This window comes from Anas platyrhynchos, chromosome 21 (assembly GCF_047663525.1).
Source record: "Anas platyrhynchos isolate ZD024472 breed Pekin duck chromosome 21, IASCAAS_PekinDuck_T2T, whole genome shotgun sequence".
Taxonomy (NCBI): Eukaryota; Metazoa; Chordata; class Aves; order Anseriformes; family Anatidae; genus Anas; species Anas platyrhynchos.
This window is the reverse complement of record NC_092607.1, coordinates 17290267-17308330: the sequence shown is the minus strand read 5'-3', so window position 1 is coordinate 17308330 and position 18064 is coordinate 17290267. Positions and strand designations below refer to the sequence as shown.

Below are 18064 nucleotides of genomic sequence, written 5' to 3'. Positions count from 1 at the left end.
CCGCTCTCTGATTGGCCAATTCCTTAAAGGGGCCGGCAGCGCGCGCTTTCCCCCCCCCTCCCCCCCCCCCACCTCCAACCGGGGGGGAGCGCGCGCAACCCCCTCCCCCCCCCCCCCTTTTTAAACCCCCCAACGGGGGCGTTGCCATGGAGACGCCGGACGGTGGCCGCCGAGGGACACAAAGGGCCGCGAGGCGGCGGCGGGCGGCGAGGCGCGGGGCCATGGCGGCGGCGGCGGGGCCGGGAGGTGCCGGTGGTGGTGGGGGGGGTCCCGGTGGGGTCCCCCGGTACCGGTTGCTGGCTGAGATCGGCCGCGGGGCTTACGGCGTGGTGTACGAGGCGGTGTCGGGCCTGAGCGGTGCCCGCCTGGCCGTGAAACGGATCCGTTGCGACGCCCCCGAGAACGTGGAGCTGGCCCTGGCCGAGTTCTGGGCCCTCACCAGCCTGAGGAGGCAGCACCCCAACGTGGTGCGCTTCGAGGAGTGCGTGCTGCAGCGCCACGGCCTGGGGCAGCGCATGAGCCACGGCAACAAGCGCAGCCAGCTCTACCTGCGCCTCGTCGAGACCTCCCTCAAAGGTACGGACCCCCCCTACACCCCCCCCGGTACCGGCACTGCACCCCCTGGGCACCCCCAGGCCATCCCCGGTACCGGTACGGCATCCTCAGGGCCCCCCCAGTACCGGTACAGGCTCCTCAGGGCCCCCCCGGTACCGGCTTGGCCTCCCCTGACCCCCCCCAGGTACCGACACCGCACCCCCGGGCACCCCTGGGCCATCTCCGGTACCGGTACGGGCTCCCCAGAGCTCCCCCGGTACCGGCATGGCATCCTCAGGGCCCCCCCGGTACCAGCACCACAACCCCTGGGCACCCCCAAGCCATCCCCGGTACCGGTACGGGCTCCCCAGGGCCCCCCTGGTACCGGCACGGCACCCCTGGTACCAGCACAGCATCTCCAGGGCACCCCCAGGCCATCCCCGGTACCGGCACGCCCCCCTCTAGACCCCCCCAGTACCTGTATGGACCCCTCCTGTACCGGCATGGCCCCCCCAGTACCTGTACAGCCCCCCCCTGGTACTGGCATAGCACCCCTGGATCCCCCCTGGTCCCCCCCTGCCTCCTTCCTTCCCTCCCCCCCACCTCTGAGCTCCCCGGACCCCCCCCAGGTATCTCCATGGAGCCCCCAGCCCCTTCTCTGATCCCCCCCCAGTGCCCTCTCCCCTTAGGGAGCAGCCCTGTCCCCCCCCTTATCTCTCCCCCCTCTTTATTCACCTCCCTGCCCTTCCCATATAACCCCGGCTCACCCCAGTGCCCCCCTGCTTGTCTCAGTCCCCCCCCATAAGCTGTGCCCCCCCACCACTGACACCCACCCCGATCACCCCCATGGGACCCCGCACGCACCCAGCCCGCTGTCACCTCCCCTGGCCCCTCTGCTGCCCCCCCATCCCCTCCCCTCTGCCCCCTTCCTCATTGGGACCCCCCCCCAACCCCGTGCCCCCCTCCCAGGGGTCCCCTTGCTGTTACCCCAGGCTCAGGTGCCCCCTGGGGACGTCCCCAAATGCTGCCCCCAGCCCTCCCCTGCGTGTGCCTTCTCCAGCACACCCCAATTCCCAGCTGCTTGCCCCCTGCGCCCCCCCCCTGCAGCCCTAACACCCCCCCCCACAGCATGCCAGCACCCCTGGGGACCCCCCCCCTATGCCCAGTCCAATCCCTGAGCAGCCCCTCTCCTGTGATGCTGGGGGTTCTCACACTTTTGGGGCCAGGGGAGCACAAAGAACAGCCTCAATTTCCACCCCCCACCACCCCGCAGGGGTCCCTCGCAGCATCGTGGAGCTGTTGGGGTCACCAGGATGCTGATGACATCCCCCAAAACGCTCCCTTGGCCGCCTGTCAGGCCCCTTTTTGGCAACGTGCTCTGGAGATGTGGAAAAACACCAAATCTGTGAGGTGCCAGGACCCCCCCCACACCCCTCGCGGGGCTCGGTCTCCCCGTTTTGCTCTGCACCCGTGCAGCCTTTTTCCTCCAGACCCCCGTGGCGAGCTGTGGGGCCGTTCCCCGAGCAGATCATCAGCTCCCAAAACCCATAGGGACATGGCTGGGCATGTGGGGCTGTCCCCACACGGCCCTAATGCTGGTTTCCCTCCTCTCCCCGTGCTCAACCCCTGGAGGCAGCATCCTGCAGGAGGACAGGGACCAATTTCCCAATTTCCTCCTGTTTTTGGGGTGCCCAGCCGCAGCGAGGAGACCCCCCGCACAGAGAGCTCTGCCCGCCCTGGCCCTGCTGCCTCCTCCAGCCCCGATTTTGATGCCGTACTGATAAATATTTATTTATTTTTTTTAAAATCAGAGCTGAGCTGCGTCCCCGAGGTGCCGGCGTGTGGCCGTGCCGCTCCGCACGACCGCAGCGCGGCTATTTACGGGCTGCACAGATGCCGTGCCAGGGCACAGGGTGGGGGGGGGATTAATCACAGGCTCTTTCAGAATCGGGGGCATAACTGCCTGGATGCCGGGCTGTGCCAGGTCGCCCTCATTTTAAATTTATCATTCTACATCTCAATTTTGGGCAGGGTGCAGAAGGAAGCCTCGAGGAGAGGTGGGCACGTGAGCGGTGCGCTCGGTGCCCCGATGCGCACGCACCTCCAGGGCTTGTGCCCTGTTTTTTACTCCTGACCCATGGGAGATGGGCAGAGCTGCCCCTCTCGGTGAGGGTCGCTTCCTAGCACCCCTTTTTCCGAGCCACCGACCCCCACCGTGCTTGTGGGTGCCCGGGCATCACCCGTGGGGTCCAAGCACCCGGCTCTGCGCCGCCGGCACCGCTCTCCAGCGCAGCCTCCTTGCACGGAGGGACTCAGGATGCTGCTGCTGCTGTCATTATGCTGCTCCCTGCGATGCTGGGCGAGTCAGCGAGCTGGTAATGAGCTCCCAGGACGGGCTGCAGGGATATAGAAGGGTTTGGCAGAGGATTGGGGCCGGCAGCACAGGGATGCCCGCTTGGTGAGGAGGTGCTCGGAGGCCAGGTTTGGCCTCTCCTGCATCCCTTCAGCTCCTGGCAGCCCGACTGGCTACAAATCTCATCCTTTGGAAGCGCCGTGCCAGCTCTTTATGTTTTAAAGCTGTTTGTTTTGAAGGCAGGAAGATGATTTAAGAGCTAAAACACTTTGAGATTATAGGAAGAAAATGAGGAAATGTTACTCTTGGCTTCGGGCTCCCCCAGCAGCGCTCCACCCAAGGCGAAGCACGGCTACTGCCGGGTCAGCGGCGTCCTCCAGAGGGTCGGGGGCCAGGTTTTAGCTCAGAGCCTTCGTTCCAACACCAAGCCTCTCGTTGGAGCCAGCGGGACCTCGTCCCATGAGAACAGCACAAAGAACGAGCTCCGTGCCCTGCTGCTGGGCTTCAGCATGCCCTGGGTGTGAGCTGGGACGAGCAGCTTCTGCCTCAGCTCCCCGCTGGCACGTCCTCACCCCGGAGGGAGCTGCAGATTTCTGTCCTGCAGAGCTCAGCTGCCCTTTGCCTCTCCCCATGACACAGGACCAAGGCGTCACCCCCTCATCCACCCCTTGAGGTGCCCCTACACCACGTCCCCACCCCATTGATGCTCCCCCGTGCCCTGGCCCTATCCCTGGACCCTGCTGAGGGCAGGGAGGTGCAGCCAGCCCCCGGTGTTTTGCCGTGTTTCATCTCCATAGCAGTAGCCATGGCTACAGACTGTTTGTGCAAATAACCCCAATTCCTCCCCCATTCCCACCCCATTCCCACCCGCTCCCACCGCTGACCGCTGCGCGCCCGGGTGCCAGGGTTGGTGGCCTTGATAGTCCTCGGCTCTACCTGCTGCTGGAAGGTGGCTTTCCCTGGTGGTCTCTAGGGCTTTGCTTTTAAAAAAAAAAACCCACAACACGACTTTGTCAGGCGAGTGGAGTGAGTTAACTGGCCTCAGATCGCATTTGTCTGGGCTGTGCTCGCTGTGGCAGAGCGAGCGGCGTCCCTGCTGCCTCTCCCTGTGGTCCTCGAGGGAAAACCAATTCCTGGAGCAAAGCAAAGCTTGTGGTTTGTGTTTTCAGGCTCCTGCAGTCCTGGGGGCACGGTTTGTGTCCCGAAATGGCAGCGCCAGCAGCTGGCGGGCTCAGGGAGAGGTCTGGTGAAGGGAGAAGTTGGTCGGGCCATGATAAATAGCGGTGGCACTGCTCAGCAGGTGTGCCCGTGGGCATGGCTGAGATGGCATTTCAGCCTCCAGCTTCCTCTTCGAAGCCTCGCTGACACTTAACCAGCGCTGTGTGAGGTGGCAGAGCCCCCCGAGCACAAACCCAGTGCTCCCAGTCAACGTTTCCAGCCTGAGAGCCGCCAGCAGGGCCGTGACACCGGCGTGTCTCCGTGCAGCACAGCTTGGGTGGCTATTGGGGTGATTTATGGCCCCATGGCAGCCACACTAATAAAACACAAGTCTATCACCAACCTCTGCCTGCTGTAAAGCTCAGTGGTGGAGCCGGAGTCCACCTGGAAATAGTTTTCCCCTAGATTTGCCACTGAACCCCCTGTGCTTTCCTCCCCTGGGCTGCTTTGGCTTTCGGAGCCTGAAGCACATTGCCCCGTGGCAAGTTCCTGGGCCCCCGACTTTGTGAGCCTTGCTGAGCTCACCTGGGTGCTTTGCAACATTCCTGAAAAACTCACTCTTCTTTTTTTCCCCCTTTTTGGTAAGGCGAGAGGATCCTGGGCTACGCAGAGGAGCCGTGCTACCTCTGGTTCGTGATGGAGTTCTGCGAGGGGGGGGACCTCAACCAGTACGTGCTGTCGCGACGGCCCGACCCGGCCACCAACAGGAGCTTCATGCTGCAGCTGACCAGCGCCATCGCCTTCCTGCACAAAAACCACATCGTCCACCGCGACCTCAAACCGGACAACATCCTCATCACCGAGAAATCCGGCACCCCTGTTCTCAAAGTGGCCGATTTCGGGCTCAGCAAGGTTTGCGCCGGCCTCGGGGCTCGGGGCAAGAAAGGGGGGGGCCAGGAGAACAGGAACGTGAACGTGAACAAGTACTGGCTGTCCTCGGCTTGTGGCTCTGATTTCTACATGGCCCCCGAGGTTTGGGAGGGACACTACACGGCCAAGGCTGACATCTTCGCCCTCGGCATCATCATCTGGGCCATGATCGAGAGGATCACCTTCATCGACGCCGAGACCAAGAAGGAGCTGCTGGGGACCTACATCAAGCAGGGGACTGAGATTGTGCCCGTTGGGGAAGCGCTGCTAGAAAACCCAAAGATGGAGCTGCACATCCCTCAGAAACGCAGGACTTCCATGTCTGAGGGGATCAAGCAGCTCCTGAAAGACATGTTGGCTGCTAACCCGCAGGATCGACCTGATGCCTTTGAGCTTGAAACCAGGATGGACCAGGTTACGTGTGCTGCTTAAATTCAGGGCAGGGCACCGCCGTGCTCTGCAGCTGGGTAAGTGATCGGACTTTTTTTTATTTTTTTTTATGTTATTCCGTCCGTTTTTGTGTTATTCCGGCCCTGTACCAACCCGTTAACGCACTTTGTGGTGACACAATGGAGTCTTTTATGTTCCCAAAGCTATTTCTACCGTGACTCATCAGAGCGCTGCTTCTGAGGGCTCTTTTTCCACCTATTCTATTGCAGAAATAAAGCAGAGGTGGGAAGCAGAATTAGCAGCTGGTGCAGCCCAAAGCCCCGGCACAGCCACGGGGCTGGCAGGAGCCCTGCTCCTTGGGGCCTGGCCAGGTTTTTGTGATGGGGGGGGACGTGTGAGCACCCCCTGACACCAGTTTTGGGTCCGTGCTGTGATTTGGGCTTCTCCTGGCCAAACGCTTCAATGAAATCAAAAAAAATCAGATCACGAGGGGTGAGGTTGGTGTTTTTCCAGCCCTGGTCCCTCACGAGCTGGCACAGCACCTCCAAGTCCTTGCCCAGACACCAAGCAGATCCCTCTGGATCAAAGTAAGCCACAGGTACAAGACAGCAAAGACCCAAAATTGCTGCTGTAGCCAGAAAAAACCTGGCTGGCAGCCTTGTGATGGATGGCTGCGTGCTGTTCCCGGGTGGATGTACCCTTTGGGGACAGGGGCTCTGGGATTTACCCAGCTCCTGGCACCCTGGGGGGCTCCCCAACTCCGTGTGTGCGCACAGCAAGTGTTTGATGCATCCCCCAAAGCGAAGCCCGAGGAGATAGGAACACAGGAATGGAAAAGCCCACTGGGTAGGTGTGGTGCTGTCACTGCTGGTTTGTCCAAACCGCTCCACGAGCCGTCCTCTTCGCATTCCTGGCACAAAATCTTTTGGCTCCCTTAAGCTCTCCTGCGCCAAATAACTGATGTGACCTGACAGCTTCTGCCAGGGGCTGGGGCTCGGCGCTGGTCCTGGGGCGAGCTTGGGCTGCGGATCAGGGCAGGGGAATGAGTCTGCAGGAACGTGAGTGCTTCAGGAGGGCATAAAAAAGCCCCCGGGGCCAGGGCAGGACACCTACTTCATGCCCTGGAGCGAGGGAGGAGGCGTTTCTGGGAGCTGCTGCTGCCTGGTGAGGGTCTGGGCTCGCCGCTGCTGCTGCCATCTGCTCGTGCCCAACACGATGCTGAGTTATGCAAGCAGCCCGTGCCCTCCGGGGGGAATTCATCCTGTGCATATCTGCAGAATAGGACATGCAGGGATAACAAACACGCAGGGGACAGTCCTACCCCGGGGCTGTTTGCATAAAACCCAGCTGCCTCCCCAGCCATCCTTCCCCTCCCCTCCGCAGTCAGCCTGCACCCGATTGTCTGCCGGTGACGCAGCTGCAGCGGCGATGCTGGGCTTATATAACGCAGCGTGGCCCAGATAGGAGCCCGGCCGTGTGTCCCTGCACACCCACAGCCTCACACGGCACGGCAGGAGCATCCCTCTGCTTCGTTCACGGGGCTGCAGAGCAGTAATTTTGCTCTCCTGGAGGGTTTTTTAATGCGCCCTGTCCGGGTGCGCTGGAACCAGCCTGGCTCCGGCTGCGCGGAGCTTTTGTTTAATGCAAATCTCAAATTTAAGCTTGAGAAGCTTAAAATTGGGATTTAGGGCAGGGCCTGAATTCTGCTCCCAGGTAATTTCAGCTGACTGGGAAACTCAGGTAACCTCCTGCCACTGGGCTGTGGCACCCGGGCGCAGGGACGTGCAGTTCCCCTTCCCTGAGAGCTGCTCAGGTTTGGTTCACGTCATAGCCTGGCAAACTCTAACCCTGATCCCGGCAATCAGATTTTCTCTTATCCTGTGCTCCGCCACTGACCTCTTTGTGCTCCACATCCCGGCAGCTCTGCCTTGCCTTCTGGTGCAGGTGCTGCCCAGTCGGCAGGCTCCGTACTCCGGTACCCTTCTAAAACACAGGCATTAAATTCAGTTCCCAGCCAGGAAAATGTTTCTGGCGTGGTTTCAGCTGAATGTTGGGGTGGAGACAAACCTGCTTATCACCTCCTTATCACCCTGTCATCCTCACCAGCAATTCCCGTGGCCCCAGGGGCAGCAGGTCCTGCAGAGGTGGGCAGCATCCCTTGGGGAAAGGGGTCCTGCCCTTCCCCAAACTGCTTCCCCGTGCCCTGCAGCAGGGGCTTAGGTAAATCCTGCCTTTGCTGCTCCAAAAACGTGCCTTCTGGGCAGAGGGTGCAGATCTAGTGCAGTTAGCAGCTGGATTGTGTCGGGTACCTGCTGATGGTCTCCTGATAGCGTGGTTTAAGCAGTATTTCACCCTCCTTACTGATACGGGAAGGCTTCCCCTATATCAGAAGGTTGTAAAGCAGCCGAATGTCGGCTTGTCCTGCTGTGCCTTGTGGCTCTGTTGCCTTCCTCAGCCCCCACAACCCCCTGGCCATGTCCCTTTCTGCCCTCCCTTCCTGTACGATGTCGGTGAGGCCTCCCCTGCAGGTGCTGCGCTCTCTTCTCCTGTTTCTGAAGCCCCTCAGCTCCCACCAGGACCTCGTTGCCACCTCCTGCCCGCCGTGCCCAGCGCGTCAGTGCCACCCTCATCAGGTGCTGGGCTGTCGGTCACATCCTGCTGGTGCCGGGCGAGCGTTCGAGCTGCTTAAAACCCCCCCAAATGGCGTCAGCGAAGGGATTAAAAGCTCTCCAGCAAGCCCCAGGAACAACGTGCGTCAGCGTGGTGAGCTCTCTCGTCTCCGAGCTCGGAGCTGCTCAGACAAGGAGCTTCCTGAAGCTGCTCCGGGGAACGCGGACGGCGGCGCTGCCCTACTTGCTGAGCGAGCTGTACCCCGGGAGAAATCTTCCAGCAAATTCCTCGCCCCTGCCCTGACGTCCCGGTGGCTCTCACAAGCCTGCCTCGTTCGGCAGAAAGGGTTTTTTCTCGCTGCAGCCCAGAAAGGGGGCGTTTTCAGGCAGCCTCCCCCAAAATGCAGCGTGCGCCTGGCCCCGGCTCCTGCTCCGAGCGGTGGAGGCAGCCCCGTCCTAAAACCTGCTCCGAGGTGTGGGCTTCTGTAAGATTTCCTAGAAATCTTAAATCCTAGCACTTAGGAATTGGGCTTGATGATCCTTATGGATCCCTTCCAGCTCGGGATGTTCAGTGATGCTGTGATTAAGGGATCGGAGCACTTGGCAGCAGCAGTTTTGTTTCAGCAGCTCTCTCCTGCTGCTGTTTGTGCCAGTGGGGACCTGAACCCCACTTTTACCCACAGAACTTGGCTCAGGGCTTACGTTTTAACTGCTGCTAACTGCAGGGAAATCACAGCACATGGTGCAAAGCACTGCGCTCCCCTTGCTCTGAGTTTTTTTTGGGGTTAAACTGGGGAAAGCCAGCTGCTGGATTTTGTTCCTCGATTCTTCCCCCAAACCCAGGCACCCAGCACCCCGGCGGGCAGCGCTTTGTGCCCATCCTGCTCAGCTCTTGGTCGTGCTGAAACGGGTTTTGACGGCCTCTTGCAGAGCCACTTGAGAGCCCGAGCTGCTGCTGACGCACGGGGCGAGAGGCTCCGAGCAGCTCCCAAGTCACGGCGTGTTCCACACCTCACGTGGGCCCTCAAGGACGGGCGCTGGCACCCCGAGTGCCCGGCCCTGTGGCAGCCGGGCTGTCACCACGAGCCCCGTTTTGGGGCTGCGGGATGCCTGCTCCGTGCTGGGCTCTCTGAGTCACTTCTAAGAAGAAAAAAAGAGGAAAAAATGACCACAAACTGAGGCTTGACCCCAGCAGCAGGGCTGGACTGATAACAAAAGAGGTAAAGGTGGAGACGTGGAGCTCTCAGCCCTTCCACCCAGCTGGGGGGCTCCAGCACAGCCCAGTTATCCCATCACCTCCTTCCTCCTAATTGGGATAAAACCACTGATGTACCTGATCACCAAAACCGACAGACCTGGTCATAATTTCTCCTTTCTTGTTTTTTTTTTCTTGCAGGTTTATCTACCAGGGACCGGTAATCTCCATTATTTACGTGCAACGGGGGATGTCAAAGATAAGGGAAGAAAGACGACGCAGCAGATCCCTGGTCTCTGCAGGATCTCTGGCAATGTGAATTTTTTGGGTGTTGCTTTTTGTTGGGAAAGAGGGGTTTTGGGGCGGTGGGGGAGGGCTGCAGGGGCCTGCAGAAGAGCACAGGCTGGGCAATCACCGTGCTCACTGCTCCTGAGCGAGACCCAGAGAGCAGAGCTGCCCCTGCCCAGCCCTCCCCACGTCCCCTGTGCTGCAGTTTGACTCGGTAGATGTTAATTAAGAAGATCTGGTGCCGTAAGGAGGTGGCAATCAGCTGCCGGGCACGAGCACTGAGCCCAGCTGGGCACGGTTTGGGGTTAAAAGCTCTCGTTTCCACCTCGGGAAACGGGAGCGAGGCGATTGCTGGGTTTGCACCGGGACTGCAATGCTTTAGGAAAGGTGAGGCTCTGGAGCTGGGTATTGCAAGCAGTAAAATGATGCCACAGCCACGCAGCCTCACACTGCTTGGGCTGCAGGTAGTTGGCGTTAGGATAGAGCAGCATGAACGAGCTGGAAAGGTGCTGGGGAAGGGAGATCTGCCCTGGTTGTGGGCAGACCTAGACAGAGGGTGATGGGGAGCCCCTAGGTACATTTTTAGGCAGACATTGTCTGCAGACAAGAGAAATAGAAAGCAATCCACTGCTCCGAACCATTTACTGCCAAACTTCAGTGGTGAGGAACACCTGGGAGAAGAGGTTTGGCCTAAACGGCTCGTGGGCTGGATTCCAGCCTCCTGCAGATCACTTCTTCGTGCTGGGTGACTGTCTCCAGACGGTAAAGGCGACGCTGCTGGTCGGCTCTGGTCACTGTTACAGTTCAGTACAGGGCAGGCAGGGAGATGGGAACCTCAGGCTGAGCAATCAGCCCTCCATCTCCTCCCCCCTGTAATTAGAGCAACACTAATAACGTTCTGGAGCTGCCCCTGGCTCGATGCTCTTTAGACTTTGCTCACTGTAAATGCAATGTACAGCACCACCTCTACCACGTCTCCTCCATCCTGCAGGCTCAGAGCTAACTAAAACGCTTCCTAGCAGCCTAAATCAGCTGGCACAGGTTTGGGGAGCAGGAGCGGGCACCTCCTTGTGCCCAGCGTGCTTTACTGACCTCCTGGGAAGAAATGGAAAAGGAGTAGGCTCCGTGGGGGCTAAGGCAGAGCGAAAATAGGGAAAGGGGAGGACAGAGCTGTTTTTTCTCCTCCATCCCTCTGCTACTGGGCGTAGCACTGAGGCTACTGCTGCGGGGAGGCCAACTCTTTAGGAAAACGATGCCAGCAGGATCCAGCCCCTCTGTGTTTTGGTTCTCCAGCAGCAGACCCTGCAGCAGCCCAGCCGAGAGCTGAAGCCCCTCGCTCACAGGTACAGCGTTAGTGCCCTGACCTCTGGCTCGTTGTTCCTCCACCCAGCAGAGCTTTTGCTCCGTACTGACTGTTACAACCTGCCCCTGGCTTGAGCTGGTGGCCGTGGGGGGCTTCACCCTCCTGCCCTGCGCACAGGTTTCCCTGCTGGAAGGGCTCCTCACTGGGTGTTAACGTGCCAGGAGAAGGGAGCTGCCCAGCAGGAGGCTTGTGTGCGGAGAGCAAGCCCCAAATTTAGGGCGTGGAGGTGGAAGGTGAGGGGCTGCCCTGCAGGAGCAAAGCTGAGAGCCCTGCTCCTCCCTGGGGGGCTGGCAAGCCTCAGAGCAGCTTGGTTGCCCCTCATGGCCCTCCCAGCTCCAAGCCACCTCCCAGCCACACGTCTCCACCTCAGCTTTTGCATTGCAGATGTGTTTTTAAAGCAGCTTGATGTTCGTGAGCTAGACCGTAGTGCCTTACTTAGGAGTTAGCAAACACTTCCAAGGACGAGTCCCAGGGCTGCTAGCCTTCGGCCAACGTGGCTGTTTCCCTGTTTAGTTTGTCCCTAAAAGCGTTTTTCCCCCTCCCCCCGATGATTTTTGCTGCTGTTCGTGCTCAACTCCCCCCAGCCGATAGACGAAGCTGCCTTGTGTTTACAGCTCCTAGCATCTCTCCTCCCAGGTACGTTGGCTCAGACCCCAAATTCTTGCTCCTCCGGAGCAAGGGTTGTGCTGGGAGCAGCTGAAAAACCTGCGGTCGCGCTGCTGGGAAATTCAAGCTAAGGAAAAGCAAACACTAAAAACCTGCAGCGCCTTGCCCAGCTCGGGGCCAGGCCATCTCCAGCTCTTGGAAGCATCCGTGGGGACTGGTGGTTTTCGGGGGGGGGGGGGGAGCCAAGTGCCCTCTCCCCAAATTTTACCACCCTGGAGGCTTGCGGAGCCCAGCCGGAGCCGTGCTGGGGGGCGATTGTATGAAACTGTTTACTTCTGACTCTGCTGTTTACAAGAGGGAAGCGGGGTGGGTGGGGAGGGGGGGGATAAGCCAAGCCTCAGGAGGATTGGGAAACGCGTTATCTGCACCAGCCTGCGCTGTTGTGGGACCTCCCGGGCAGCTGCAGGCCCTGGGGAGGAGAGAGCAGAGGTGGCTCTAGCCTGGAGGGGTTAGATTAGCTCCCCCTTGTCCCCGTGCTGCTGTGTGCCAGGTTCAGCGGTGCTAGTGACAGATAAGAGTTCCCCCTGTGGTCTTCCTTTACTCCTCAGGACCCGGCTCCTTCACATATCAGAGGCTCCCGGAGCCTTTTTTTGGAGCAATAAGACTTCAAAACGAGCGTTACCCATCGTCGTGGAAATCCTCCATCGCGCGCGTTGTGTGTCTTCTCTGTATGCAGTACCGGGTCTGGGTTTAAGCCTGTTAAATTTTTGGGGCAGTTGCTTACGGGGCACGCACTGGGACGCCTCTCCCTTTCAGCCTTGGCGTTGAAACAAAGCAAATTTTGCCAGATTCACCCATTTCTCTGCCATCTGCCCCAGGGCTTTGAGCTCCGAGGGTGACGCTCGGGCTGAGCTGCTGCGGGAGCACGCAGGGGCCATACAGGGGCTCTTGGTGTCCCCATCCTGGTGCCTGCCCCCTCTCCAGCAGCTCCCTGGGTCTCCTGCTCCCTCCTCCAGCAGAACCCAGCTGCTCTGCAGCACAGCCAGGTCCTGGCCACACCAGGAGGTGCTGGAGCCCCAACAGCAACGTGCGCACCGGGGGCACGGGGGCTGCCTGCCCCAGGACCCCCGCAGCCCTGCCCCAAGGTAGTGATGAGAGCACAAGGCTTAAACCCAGACTCCCAACTAAAGATAATGACGTTAGCGAATGAATCTGTATTTTTTTTTTTTTTTTGCACAGAAGCTGGTAATCTAGGACCTACGTGTGAACAACTTTATATAAATATTTTTTGTACTTGGTTTACTCGGGTTGGTATGATGAGATGTTCTATTTAAGTTCTTTGAACACTGTGGATGCCCTGATGTGAATGAGTGGCAGAGGCTTTGTAAATTAAGAGACGTTTGTGTGAATAAAGCTATGTGATGGGGTTGAAAAGCCACACACAATTTGAAACACGAGCCTTGTGTGTTTGTCCTCATTCCCCGAGCAGCACACTTTAAGGTCCTCGTCTGCATCAAGCCAGCTCCTCGCAGCCCCACGTGTTCTCACCACGGTGTAGAAACCAGGTATGGAGCCAACAGCACACATCTGTGCCTTTAGGCACATCACCGAGACCTCCTGAGCCAGCAGCCAGGTTTGGCAATGCCCTCTGAAAAGAAAACACTGAGCAGTTAAGATTTCCTGCTCCTTTCCCCTACCTAGAGCAGGATTAACACGAAGCACGTTTCTCTGCTTGATCTTTAATAAATCTGTGCGTGTCTCGTGGCCATGAAGGTACAGAAACCATCTGCACTGTCACAGCCACGGTCACACAGCCCCCTCGGTGCCGCGGTGACTCCTTCCAAGCCAGCTGAGCCTGGCATGGTGACACCTGTGAAGTGTCACGGGCTCCATCCCAAAGGTCCCAGCTGGGGGATTAGGGCACTGACCCAAGGCAGCTGTGGCCATTTATCTCACCCCACACTGGGACCAGCTCTGCTCTGGCTGCAGGCACCAGTGGGCCAAGTCACCGAGCGTCACAGCGATCAGCCAGACAGGTGAGCTCGGCCCCACTTCACCTGCTGCCTGCAGAAATCTTCCCCTGTCCCTCTGCTTCCCAGCAGCTCAGAAGGCAAAAAGGATGAGCAGCCTCTTGCCCAGCCTGCCTCCAGCTCCAGAGGTGGCTCCCAAACCCGACAAGGAAAATACCCCATAGAACTGAGGTTTAGGACCACAGGAACCGTCTCTCTTTGCACAAACACTTGAGATGCACAAGCCAAAAATCCCAGTGAGGATGAGCCACGTCCCGCAGTGACAAGAAATCTTCGTGCGGAGGAAGGCAGCCAGTGATGTCCTGAGTGCCAAGGACATGGGGCCGGTGTGGGACACAGGGTGTCCCGGCACACAGGGCCATGGAGCATCATCTGCCAGCCCTTGTGTAACAGCCCTGCACGACCCAAGGCAGCTGCAGTGCTGGGACGTGCTCGGGGCCATCCTCCCCTCCTGCTCCCCCCAGAACTGCCGGCAGCACAGCCACAAGCTCCCTGCATTCGCCCATCACCATTGTGCTCCGTAATTGCTGCCGACAGGGACCTAAAATGGAAGCTTTCAGCCCAGTGGGGCCGTCTTGGGGCTGGTTGGACCCAGCCCGAGCGATGCTATGGGGCTGGAGCTGCCTCGCTGCCCTCGCTGGGGTGGCTGAGCTGGGGAATCACGGGGCTGAAGGACACAGGCTGAACGTGGCACCCACCACGAGCACAGCCCTGGGTGCTCGGAGCCCCCCGGTCCTTCCCCAGAGCCCCTTTCCTGCAGGTGGGGAAGGGGCTAGAGCACTGGCAGTGGTTTGTACCTCCAGCCCCAGTGAGTTGCTTATCCAAAAGTGCACATGCAGCAAAGGGCAGCTCTGCTGGGCGAGGAGCACGAGGCCGTCCAGGGGCGCAGCTTCAGCAGCTGCTTTCAGAGCGCAGCTCTCAAAAAGCCCCCGCTTTGTGCGGTTTTGTTTCCTGGAACAATAGTCGGTCGGAAACAAAAGCCCACTCTGCCCGCCTGCGGCACGTGCCAGGTGAAAGCGGTCTCTAAGCAAAGCAGCCCCCCTCGTGCATGAGGATTTGGCTTGTTTCCCACCAAAAAAAGCCCCCACACATGGGATTTTGGTCCCAGGAGACACCAGCACCGCAGGGCAGCCCCCGCATCCCTCCACGGTGCCAGCCTCCAGGCTCACGGCACAACACGCTGGAGATGTGGCGTCCCCTCCGGCCCCTGCACACCCCGGTGCTGTTATCTCAGCCCCTGTAAATGTGATCAAGTTTTAAGTCCCCGGGAGCTCGGGGATGGCTCAGCCCGCACGTGTTGCCCCCGCGCTGCAGGAGCAGGCGACCGCGCCGCCGACAGCCAAAAAGCTTTTAACATCATTAGCAGAGTTTGGTGTCAGTCACCAGGAGAGATGTTTCGCTCCGGATTCGCTCTCTGGGGACCTATTTCATATGCAAAAGAGGGCTGCTATACTCCATAAAGACACTTCAATTGCTTGACAGCACACACAAAAAAATAAAATACCCTGGCAGCCATCCCCTGCGCCGGGAGGGCGCACGTGCGTCTGCAGGAGCTGCACGTGGCCAAGGCAGGGCCAGGGTGGGACAAGCACCTGCAAAAAAACCTACGGCCACTACAGCTCCACGGCCACCAACAGCCCCCGGTGCTGTCCGTGCAAGCCCCGACCTTCCCCCCCCCGAGGGATTTAATCCCTGAGGTGCTGCCCCCAGCGCTCCCCCTCTCCCCGGACCCGCTTTTGACACGTGCGCTGGAAACGTTTTCAAGAGCCTGCTCTCGGCAGAGGCTCTGGCACTGCTTTCGAGCCGGAGCATGAAGTCACCCCGCGCAAAGCACAGGTCCCTGTTTTCTTTCGAGATCTCTTGAGCTCCCCAGCAGCCAGCACTTCAGCGCTCCTCGCTGGAGCACTCCACCAGCAGCTGGCCCAGTGGGTAGGAGGGGAGCAAGGGCTGCGCTGCGGCACAGGACATCCATCTCGCCTCGTCCCCGCGCTGATGAATTGCTGGTTTACCCCGTGTCAGGCTCCGGGAAGCAGAGGATGAAGAGCCTGAAGCTTCAGCGAGCCCACACACTCCATTTAGCTGGGAGATGACTCACGCCAAGCTCTTCACGCAGGAGGAGGTGACGATGACACGCGAGGGCACTCTGGAAGGGGGATGGCTGAGCTCGCCCGGAGCCGGGACCTCCTCGTCCTGCACCCTCTGGTGCTGCTGTGGGACAAGCACAGGAGGCTCAGCACAGGGCCAGAGCAGGCTGTGGATGGTAATTAGCCAGCCCTCATTAGGTAACTCCGTCCCATCAGCCACAGCACGGCAGCACTTCTCCAGCACCAGCTCGGGCAGGAGCAGTGCAGTCCACGACAGCCACGGTCACCCTGTCTCCCCTCCCATAGCCCCAGAGAGGGAGCACAGGGAGAAACATCACCCAAAACACCTCCTGAACAAAGCCAAGGCTTCAGAAAAAGAAAGGTGGCCAGGTCAGGAAACCAAATGCATTTTCTGCCCGGCACCCATCCCATCGCACACTCGTGGAGGTGCGCGGGGTGCCCACACTCCCCTGCCCGTCCCCACACCAGCGACTTCTCTTCACATGCAACCACTTCAGGTCGGTCCCAGCTCCTCAAACAAAGCCACTTCTCATCCACAGTTCGTTTCCTGGCAGAATTAATGGCCTGCACTACTCTGGGGACCAAGAGAAGCGCTGGGAGGGAAGCAGCGAGGGAGCGAATTAAGACATTATTTCCTCTGCCAGAGAGGGATCTTTAAACAAGCTCTTCAGCCGAGAACTTTAATTTTTCTTTTTTTTTTTTTTTTTCTTTTTTTTTCTTTTTTTGTTGTCGTTAAGGTTTTGCAAAGGAATCTTGTTCTCCAGAATTACATCCGCCTCCAACCCCACTTAGAGCTGCCAAAGCCCGCGCGTCCCCAGGGACCGGCGTGTGAGCAGCGAGAGTTGGATGAGCTGACACGGGCATGACTTCACCTCCGCCGTCCTGCACCTCCGCCGGAGCCCTGCAGCATTCCCAGAGCAACGCCCCGGCCCCGCGGATCAGCCACAAGGACCCGGCTGCATGGTGCCGCTGCCAAGCAGCTGCCGCATCCCCGTGCCCAGTGGCAGGGCTGGATGAGCCCCCCGGGGTGAGCATCCCTGGGCGAAGCCCGGAGGACTCTGTGGGAACGGAGGCTTCAGGCTGATTTATGCAGCACTTCAGGGCTGCAGATTAACGTGGCAGCCCTGAGAGATGGAAGGGAGCGCCAGGAAGCTGGGCAGGTGATAAATTTCATGACGTGGGCTCCAGCTCTGCCCGCTGGTATTAAAGGTGCCACCGTGTTCCCAGCAGGATGAGTGCAGGGATGCTTTGTGCGCTGGGGAGAGCAGGGACCTTGCACGGGGCCATGGACACCACCTCTCTAGGAGCACCACATCCTGCTCCTTTGTGAGATTTTCATGGAAAAGGGGCACGCATGCTTCTTGGCTGACACGAGCCTGCCAGCACCAGCCATCCCATGGGGTCTGGGACGTGACAGCCTGCCTCGAGCTCGTGCTCAGGGATGGCTGCTCCGCAAGCTGCAGCGCAGCGCAAGGATGTCCAAACGGGGTTTTGATGAACTTACAGCAAGACAAATGAGCTCCCGTGACCCCGCTCCATCTCCCCGAGCTGGATGATCTGCAAACCAGCCTCTGCTGTAAGCCTGAAGCTCAGCCCAGCGTTCATCTCTCACGTCCACCACAAGTGTCTTAGATTAATGAGGTCTTAGATTAATGAGAAAACATTAATCAGTCACCAACTGGAGAAAGGAAGCTCTGCGTGCCCCTGGACTCCCCTTCAGAGCTGAAGAGCTGCCCAACCACCACCAAGTGAGGAAACGAGAGCCAGGAGACAAAAGCTTCCTTACCCGAGGAAATCCCAAGCTCTCAGCCCTGCCCGTAGCAGATCTCGTGGCTGAGCACTGAGCCAGGTCCAAACCAGGGCAACTTTTGCCCCAAATCACCTCCAGACCCAGCAAGCAGCAACACCCAGCTCCAGCACAGGCCACAGCCCTTGGCCTCCTCCCAGCTGTGGGCTCTTTCCCTGGGGGGTTGTCAGAGGGTGCAATTAGCTGGAGATAATTGGTGCCTTGAGGGTGCAATTAACTCCTTCCTGGCCTGGCCCAGCTGGGGTTCCCGTACCCCAGAAGAGCAGTTCTGCCCCCAGCTCCCCTCCTCCTCACCTCCCTTCTGAATCACCTGCTGAGCAAACCACGTTCGCTGCTGCGTGGTGATGATTTCGATCTGGGGACATAATATAGCTGGAATGTATAATTTATTTCAGGTATATGAGGCACCAGTGAAACTGGGGGGGTAGGAACAGTGAGTAAATCAGTCACACCCTTGTGATAAGGGGGCTTGAAGAAGCAGGGAGCAGCCAGCTGACAGGCAGCTCTGCTCTGCAAGGCACGCTCTTGGCTCTTGGCATCAGAGCTCTGTCCCCAGGACAGGGGCCGCGGTGCAGCAGGTGCTGCCCAAATTTCGGCTGGCATCCACCTTCACCCAGCAAGACCCTGTGTGAAAGCAGAGAGGAAGAGCGTGCACCTCCTCACCACGAAGCCCACCGTCCCCTCTGCTCCTGCAGA

The 18064-nt window shown here is 59.3% G+C and overlaps 1 protein-coding gene and 1 long non-coding RNA gene across 2 annotated transcripts; one reads left to right on the top strand and one right to left on the bottom strand.

Moving 5' to 3' along the window:
• The first annotated feature begins 131 nt into the window (after positions 1-131).
• Positions 132-12883, top strand: STK35 (serine/threonine kinase 35). Its single transcript, XM_038166444.2, has 3 exons — positions 132-576; positions 4692-5442; positions 9371-12883. Exons 1-2 carry the CDS (start codon positions 147-149, stop codon positions 5405-5407), a joined length of 1146 nt encoding a protein of 381 aa, XP_038022372.2. The 5' UTR covers positions 132-146; the 3' UTR covers positions 5408-5442; positions 9371-12883.
• A 560-nt stretch (positions 12884-13443) lies between these two features.
• Positions 13444-17595, bottom strand: LOC139999252 (uncharacterized). Its single transcript, XR_011804595.1, has 2 exons — positions 17348-17595; positions 13444-15664 (listed from the first exon to the last, which is right to left on the bottom strand). It is a non-coding gene; the product is annotated as an uncharacterized lncRNA (long non-coding RNA).
• Positions 17596-18064: the final 469 nt, after the last annotated feature.

What these genes read in the sequence shown, in the direction of transcription:
- STK35 (XM_038166444.2), top strand. Translation starts at nt 147, where the DNA reads ATGGAGACGCCGGACGGTGGCCGCCGAGGGACACAAAGGGCCGCGAGG. An exon ending in CGTCGAGACCTCCCTCAAAG is followed by an intron (nt 577 to 4,691) that starts GTACGGACCCCC and finishes CTTTTTGGTAAG; the next exon opens with GCGAGAGGATCCTGGGCTAC.